Source organism: Pinus tabuliformis, chromosome 7 (assembly GCF_031772625.1).
Source record: "Pinus tabuliformis cultivar Carrire ecotype Pingquan chromosome 7, CPIR1, whole genome shotgun sequence".
In the NCBI taxonomy this organism is placed as follows: domain Eukaryota; kingdom Viridiplantae; phylum Streptophyta; class Pinopsida; order Pinales; family Pinaceae; genus Pinus; species Pinus tabuliformis.
In genome coordinates this window covers 587,292,530-587,300,426 of record NC_142293.1, presented here as the reverse complement: position 1 = coordinate 587,300,426, position 7,897 = coordinate 587,292,530, and the positions used below count along the sequence as shown (strand labels likewise).

General features: G+C 35.3%; 1 protein-coding gene across 1 annotated transcript; it reads left to right on the top strand.

Moving 5' to 3' along the window:
* The first annotated feature begins 342 nt into the window (after nucleotides 1–342).
* LOC149248802 (uncharacterized) lies at nucleotides 343–1,383 on the top strand. Its single transcript, XM_089451085.1, has one exon. It carries the CDS (start codon nucleotides 343–345, stop codon nucleotides 1,381–1,383), a length of 1,041 nt encoding a protein of 346 aa, XP_089307211.1.
* Nucleotides 1,384–7,897: the final 6,514 nt, after the last annotated feature.

The following is a 7,897-nucleotide window of genomic DNA, read 5'->3' as shown; positions in this document are numbered from 1 at the left end:
CACCCCTCCAAAGTTGCAGCCCTGAAAGATCTTATTTATTATGAAAAACCCCAGATCTTTTTGTTACAGGAAACAAAGTAAAGCTTGCAAGATATGACTAAAATCATTGAACAAAACAAGTAGTACAATGGAAGAATTAGTGAATCCAGGGGAGCTTCTAGAGGAATCGCTACAATTTGGAATCAAAACATTTGGAATTATAAGTCAGAAATTATTAACCAGTATTGGATCCAAACAGTGTTAGAAAACAAAGAAGATTAGCAGACTCTAGTTATATACAACATTTATGCGCCTAACCACTTCAGGGATAAGAAGTGCTGTTGGGAGGAAATCAAAGTCAGCATGAACGCAGAGGAGAATACCAATGTCATATTAGGAGGAGATCTAAATCTTGTTCTCCATGATAATGAGAAAAGAGGAAGTATTTTCTCCCTGGATCCTTTCAGAACTCAGCTAGAAGACATTATGCATGACCATGATCTAGTCGATATCATTCCAAAAAATAGGAGATACACTTGGAGAAACTGCAGGCTAGGTACAGGCAACATAATGGAGAGAATAGACATAATTCTCATTAACATCATGCTTCTCTCTTCCTTCACTACTGGGTATGCTAATATTATTCCCTGTTCAGCTTCCGACCATTATCCAATTTCTCTTAATCTAGAAAAGCATTACCCTCTCGGACCCATCCCGTTTAAGTACAGCCCGCTTTGGAATGGTATTACAGCAGTTAAAGATATTGTGGAGAAATCGTGGAGGCGGCATGTAGAAGGATCTCTTGGATTCATTTGGGAATCCAAGCTTAGAAACACCAAACAGGCGATAAAAGAATGGGCAAAAATCAGTTATAAGGAGCCTGAAAGGATAAAAAAGGAGATCAAAAATACTCTAAACAGTGTCCAAAAGGAAATAGAAGAGCAGGGCCTCACCCAAGAGAGAAAAGTGCTAGAAAGCGAACTATATTCTCAGCTTTGTCATGTAAACTTAGAGGAGGAATCTAAATGGAGGATCAAATTGAGGCAACTCTGGCTGCAAGGAGGGGACCAGAATACAACTTTCTTTCACAAACAGACTACTGTGCAAAGAGTAAGCAATACCGTCAGCTCAATCTTGGACGCTGAAGGTAACCTTCAAACCGCCCAAGAAGCCATCAGACAGGCTGCTACCAACCACTATCGGGACCTTGTAACTGAAACAACAGATGAAGAGGACTATGATGACCTGCTACAATTCCTTCCCAAAAGCATCAGCAAGGAAATGAATGATACATTGAATAAGGAAATTGATGAGGAGGAAGTTAGAAAAACCATATGGGCTCTTCAGCCGGATAAAGCACCAGGACCTGATGGCTTCCCCATTTGCTTTTATCGAGCTTTCTAGGGAATTAAAAAAAGAGATCTGATTTAAATTCTTAAATGGGTCCAGCAGAAAGCCAAAATCGGTGGTTACACCAATGCCACACATTTAGCCCTCATTCCCAAAGAAAACCGACCTTCTTCTTTTAGTTGATTCCGTCCCATCTCCCTTTGCAACTCATCCTACAAGATCCTAACAAAAATTCTTGCTTCTCACCTTAAATCCTTTCTTCCTTCTCTCATTTCTGAAAACCAAGGGGGTTTTTTGGCTAATAGACAAATTACAGACTCTATCCTCCTCGTCCAAGAAGTTGTTCACTCAAGCCAAATTAGGAATGAGAAAGGATTTGTCCTTAAACTTGATTTAGCCAATGACTTTGATAGAGTAAGGCACACTTATCTTTTAGCTGTTTTATAAAAGATGGGATTTGATGCAGTCTTTTTAAATCTCATCAAAGCTTGCATCTTCGGGCCCTGGATCTCTCCTCTTGTTAATGGACGACCTAGAACTGCTTTTCAATCTTCGCGGGGTCTTAGGCAAGGTTTCCCTCTTTCACCTTACCTCTTCATTTTGATGGTTGAATCCTTCAGCAAAGCGTTGGACTTCAAGCGGAGAGTTGGTCTCATCACTGGAATAAAATTTGGGAATGGTGTAAAGAACATTAACCACTCTCAACTCGCCAATGACACTCTTTTACTTGGAGGAGCATCCACGATAATAGCCCGGAGATTTAAGTTTCTGCTGGACAAATACATGAGGTATTCAGGTGGTCAAGTCAATCAGCGAAAAAGTTGTATTTATGGATGGAACACTTTAGCACAGGTTCTGCACAGCATAGCCACTATCCTTGGGGTCTCCTGCAATCATGAATGGTCACATTTCACTTACCTGGGCCTGCCAATAAGTATAGGTCCCTTGAAGGCTGAAGTTTGGAACACAGTTATTGACAAGATGAAGAGAAAGGTGCAGCATTGGGGTTCCATTTGGCTCAACCCAGCTGGCCGCCTCATCCTTCTCAAATCAGGTATCTCCTCCCTACCTCTATATCAATTTTCTCTTCTTCAAGCTCCAACCTCTTTCCACTACAAAATGGAAGTCATCCTCCACCAATTCCTCTGGCAAGGAGGGAAAAATGACAAAAAGAAATTCAATTTAGTTAGCTGGAAGCAGGTCATCCAATCTCAAGGCAGAGGTGGTCTTGGGATTAGATCCCCCAAATTTCTTAACCTTTCCTTTGGAGGCAAGATTGTCTGGAGGCTTATCACTGGTCTCTCGGCTTGCTGGAAACGAGTGTTAGAGGTCAAATACCTAAATTGCCCAAGGCAACGGCTCCTTGATCAAGATATCCCTATCAGAGACTCTTCCAAAATTTGGCGTCTATGTAAAAAAGCAATTCCTCTCATGATCCAGAATATCTCCAAAGTTCCCAAAGGAGGTGCTAATATCAATATTGGATCAGACAAAATAATGGGCAGGCAGCTATTAAACAGCCATGCAAGAGTCATTCCCATTCTCACCTATTTTAATAGCATAGGAATTCACCACCTAGACCAGATCTCTCTGTGGGACAACCACTCCAATTTATGGTCAGGATGGACATTCCTAGCCATTCCTATTCATCTCATGGTCAGTCTTCAAGCTCTTCAATACCATTTGCACGGTATAGCTCCAATTAAAAAGAATGAACCAGATGGCTTTCGCTGGGACCTGTCAGGCTCAAAGTATACTGTTCAATTTGCTCACCAGTACATTTGCAACAGCCATTACCCCATGTCCACTTGGAACCGTTGGAAAATGGTTTGGAAATCTGAAGCTCTGCCCAAAATTAAATTCTTTCTATGGACCCTTCTGAAAGGGAAAATACTCACTGCTGATAACCTTCGGAAGCGGGGTATTATTGGTTCTTCACGTTGTCCTAACTGTCAATCTGACGAAGAATCTATACAACATCTTTTTATTGCTTGCCCTTTTGCTAAAGTCTACTGGAGAAGTATATCCCATAACAATCACATCCCTTGGAGTGATTAGGACTCTGTAGGAGAGGTTATTCAACAATGGAGGAAAAATTACCCTTGGAAACAAAGAAAACACAACACAGTAAAAAGGGTCCGGGACGCCCTACCCCTCACTATTTTATGGTCTATCTGGCTCACCAGAAATCGTAAAGTTTTTAAGTACAAGGACACAATCACTAGGAATCTATGCAACAAAGCAAGGAGTATTGCTTTGGAAACTATTTCAGTCAAAAACTATAGAAGCATAGACATCACCGATCTTAATGTGGAAGAGTGAATTTTCATTGGCTATATACTGAACAGAAACAATAGTAATCAGGTTGAGGCCACCACCAGCAATAGGCAAAGTAAAATGTATTATATTTGGAAAATTTGTCTTAATGAGGAAGAATTTGCTACATGGCTTAAAAACTGCAACACTTATTATCTTTTTTTCAACGGTGCCTCGAAATCGAATCTTGGGATTGCTGGAGCAAGTGGAGTGATTTGCAATGCCAATGGAGATTGTATGGTCTCATATGAATGGGGGCTTGGGCACCTTTCCAACAATAGGGCTGAGGCTTTAGCCCTGTATCAAGGCCTCATTCAGCTCAACAAGCTCGGTATAGACACAACTCACATCTTTGGAGATTCAGTAGTTGTTATTGGCCTCATGGCCCAAAACAAAGATTCGCCCAATGTCCTTCTCCATCAGTCTATCAGCAGGTGCAAATATTTGAGCCAGTCCTTCATCACTCTGACCTTCCGTCACATCCTTCGTACATTCAACAAGGATGTCGACCTTCTTGCCAATAGGGCATGCAATAGAGCACTGGGCAGCCTACGTTGCAATAATGAGGAATCTCATCAATATCTGCCATGACACCAAACCTCCTCTGTTCTTTCCAAGTTCCCAAATCAGAAATCCCTGACACTTGGAATTGGTTCAAGATCCTCATGATCCATGTCCAAGACTCTATCTACTCGATGATCCGCCTTCTTTCAGAAAATTCATTCCCCTCTTTTGCAAACATGAAATCCATCGGCTTATCTCATTTCATGACTCTTGTTCCACACTCGCCGTCTCCCTCCCGTGACTCCTCCTCCCTGCTTAATCCTCTGCGCCTCCCATCTTATTTACTCGCACTCCTCTCATCCCCTTCTCATTTTGTCCTCAGGTCTTCCAGAGCTTTCCTCCCGTTGGTTTTTTCTTCTGCCGATCTAAAGGAACAACACCTATGGTTTCTGCTATTCCATTTTCCCGAAGGAACGAAAGAAAAGGAACAGCAGAAAGGAACAACAGAAAAAAACAGAACAGTAGAAAAGGAACAACAGAAAAAAAAACAGAACAGTAGAAAAGGAACAACAAAAAATACAACAGAAAAACGGAACAACAGAAAATAGAGCAGAAAAGGAACAACAGAAAAAAACGGAACAACAGAAAAGGAACAACAGAGAAAAAAAAAACGCAGCTTTAACAAGTTTGTCAAGCTTGAAGCAAGTTGGCGCCGATGACAAACCTGAAGAGTCCACTGCTCGACACTTCAGCCACAGTAATATAGATTGATATGCTTTGTAAATGTTGTTATTTATTACTGCAGTTTGTTAGGATTTACCTTTGGTCTTTGGTTTTTAGAAGCCCAAAAGGGAGGATTAAGGAGGAATTTTGCTTAAGCTGTAACTCCTTCCCTAGCTCTTCTTGGCACCTCAGCGTGTATTTCAGGAGCTCAGTCTCCCTTTTTTTTTCATATTTATAATAGCAAACAAATTTGTCAAATATATATATATATATATATATATATATAACTAACTTAATCCACAAATTATTAAATACTAAACATTCAATAAATTTAAAATATTAAATTAAATCTATCTCAATGACAAATTTCCATTAATCTAATTATTTCTTAACATTTTTAAAGATGCCTTAACATTCTAAGTTCAATTTGCTCTTATTTTATTGGTTTAAATCATGTCTAAAATATTTGCAAATCTTTAAAGGAGATTTTTTCAGTTCAAAATAAAACAAGTGTAATATGTAACGCAGTACCTGCTTCTTATGCAAAAAGTAATTAGCTAACCCTTTTAATTTTTTCCAAATTTTGTAGAGGTTGGTTGGAATCACAAGTTTGAGTTTCAAATTTCTAATGGGTTTTAAATAAGTGAAAATTGAAATTTGGCTAAAAATTGTATGACTAGATTTTAGAGAGAAAAAAAATCCTCAAAATGTATAATAGTTAGATTGAGCAATATTTTAATTATTTGACATTTTTATATGATATTAATTACATTTTTTAACGTTTTAGATTAAATTTGTTTTTTTAATTATATTTAATTAAAAAAATAAATTAAATAATTAATTATTTAATTGTATTTTAAATTAAACAATTATTAATATTTTTAAATAAAATTATTATTAATAATAATTTGAAAAAATAAATTACACTCCACAAAACAATTATATTTATTTTTAATATAAAAATACCACATAATTTTTAATATCAAAATGAATTTGAATGAAACTCAAATTTATTAAAAAATTCAAACAAAATGCAAAGCCATAATAACCTCTTTCTTAATGCATTATTCAATACCTTTGAATCATGTTGGTGACAACATGTTATTATGAAAAGACTATTTATTATAAATATATTCCAACAACTTATAAATCATGTCCTCCTTTATAATAGAAATATTGTTTTAAAGTATCTATCATGTATCATTCTTCTAGTTAAAACACTTCAAAATAATCTTGTTTTTCTTAAATATATATTATATTCGATCAACTTATAAATCATGTCCTCCTTTTTAATAAAAATATTGTTCTGAAGTAACTATCATATATCATTCTTCTAATTTAAAGCACTTCAAAAGCAAATTGAACTAAATCTGTTCTCATATCATTAAAAGTTTGTCATGAAGTTCTCCATTAAATAAATGAAATTATTCCATATATTTTTATTATCTCTTTAAAATATAATTGACCGAACACAAATGCATAATACACCTTAATTTACTAATATAATTTATTAAATATACATTTGGCAATAAGCATTTTCTATCCTTTTTCATTATTAAAATTATGTCTTTATAAAATAGTATCTAACTTATAATTACGCAAGTTATTAAAAAAGGTAAAACATAGTTTTGGTAAAAAACTTGTGTCGATCATGATTAGAGATCACATCAATATTGTAATTAATATTTTGGACAGTTGTTAGTGTAAGTATTTTTTTTAATTTATTTTGTAATTAATAAATATTTAGTTTAATATTTAAATATTTCACAATTATAATAAAATTTTAGAAAATTTGATTCTATTGAAAACAATTAATTGAAAGTCAAATTACAATATACTCTACCTTAGCTAGATATAATAAATAACTTTAAATATATTTAATGGTGTTAATATCGTCAATTTAAATCTTTTGGATAGGTGATTGTGAAATTTGCATGTAAAAATTAAAAATTATTATTATCATTATTATCTAATTTTAAGGTCACAGTGATGCCAAACACCACATTGGTGTATGAGACCCCTTGTTTGTGGGACAAGGGACCCAAACACCACATTGGTGTATGAGACCCCTTTGTTTGTGGGACAAGGGACCCACCTCAGCGCAGTGATTTGACTACTAAGCCTACAAAGGCATACATACTCTACGCCCCTCTAATTTTGAACCTATAACTTTTTAAGAGAAATGCTCTTAACCATTAGACCCACCTAATAAGTAAGAGTAAGTAAAAAACTAAAAAATTAAAATTAGAGTAAGTACAACATGCTATTTAATTGAAAAAAACCAACTCTATGCGTGAGAAAGCTCTTGGCATAGAGAAAGCTCTTGGCATTGAACTTTTTTGTGAACTAGGTATTATGGACTGCGAAGTTGTGTTATATTTTGGGCATTTTTTTGTGAACTAGGTATTATGGACTGCGAAGTTGTGTTATATTTTGGGCACTCTATGATTATTCGTTGTTGGTTTTAAAGCGTAAGGGCATGTTTGGAAATGCTCTGGACTCTTATTTTGGAGCATTTAAAAAAAATTGAAGCTTCAGTGAAGTATTGGTATTGATATTCATATTTAACACTAGGTGATATGCAGAATTTATGTCTCTTGGATAAGATTTATGTCTCTTGTTTTTGGATAAGACTTGGTCAACACAATCTTCATTTCGATTGTCTCACTAGAAAAGCTGGTAAATGACATGTGGAAGGTCTATGTTTTTTTCCCGGGATGTGGAAGGTCTATGTTATTGTGTGTTGATATATTGAGGAGCATGTTACTACTATGTATCTTTAATATTTTTTTGTGCATTCACGGTCTTTTATATCTTTATGTTATGCTTGGGTAATCCCGATATGACAGTTACATATCCTATTTTTTAATAAGTAATACAAAGTGTTGCAATTCAGAGAAAACCCAACTATATTAATAATGCATTTTTATAAACATTTCAATTAATTAAGTTAATAAATTTATATTAATAATACACTTTTATGCTAAATATATCTTTTAATTAAAAATATTTTTATATTTAATAT

Bases quoted from the DNA above. Each gene is read 5' to 3' on its own strand.
- LOC149248802 (XM_089451085.1), top strand. From the start codon at position 343: ATGAACGCAGAGGAGAATACCAATGTCATATTAGGAGGAGATCTAAAT.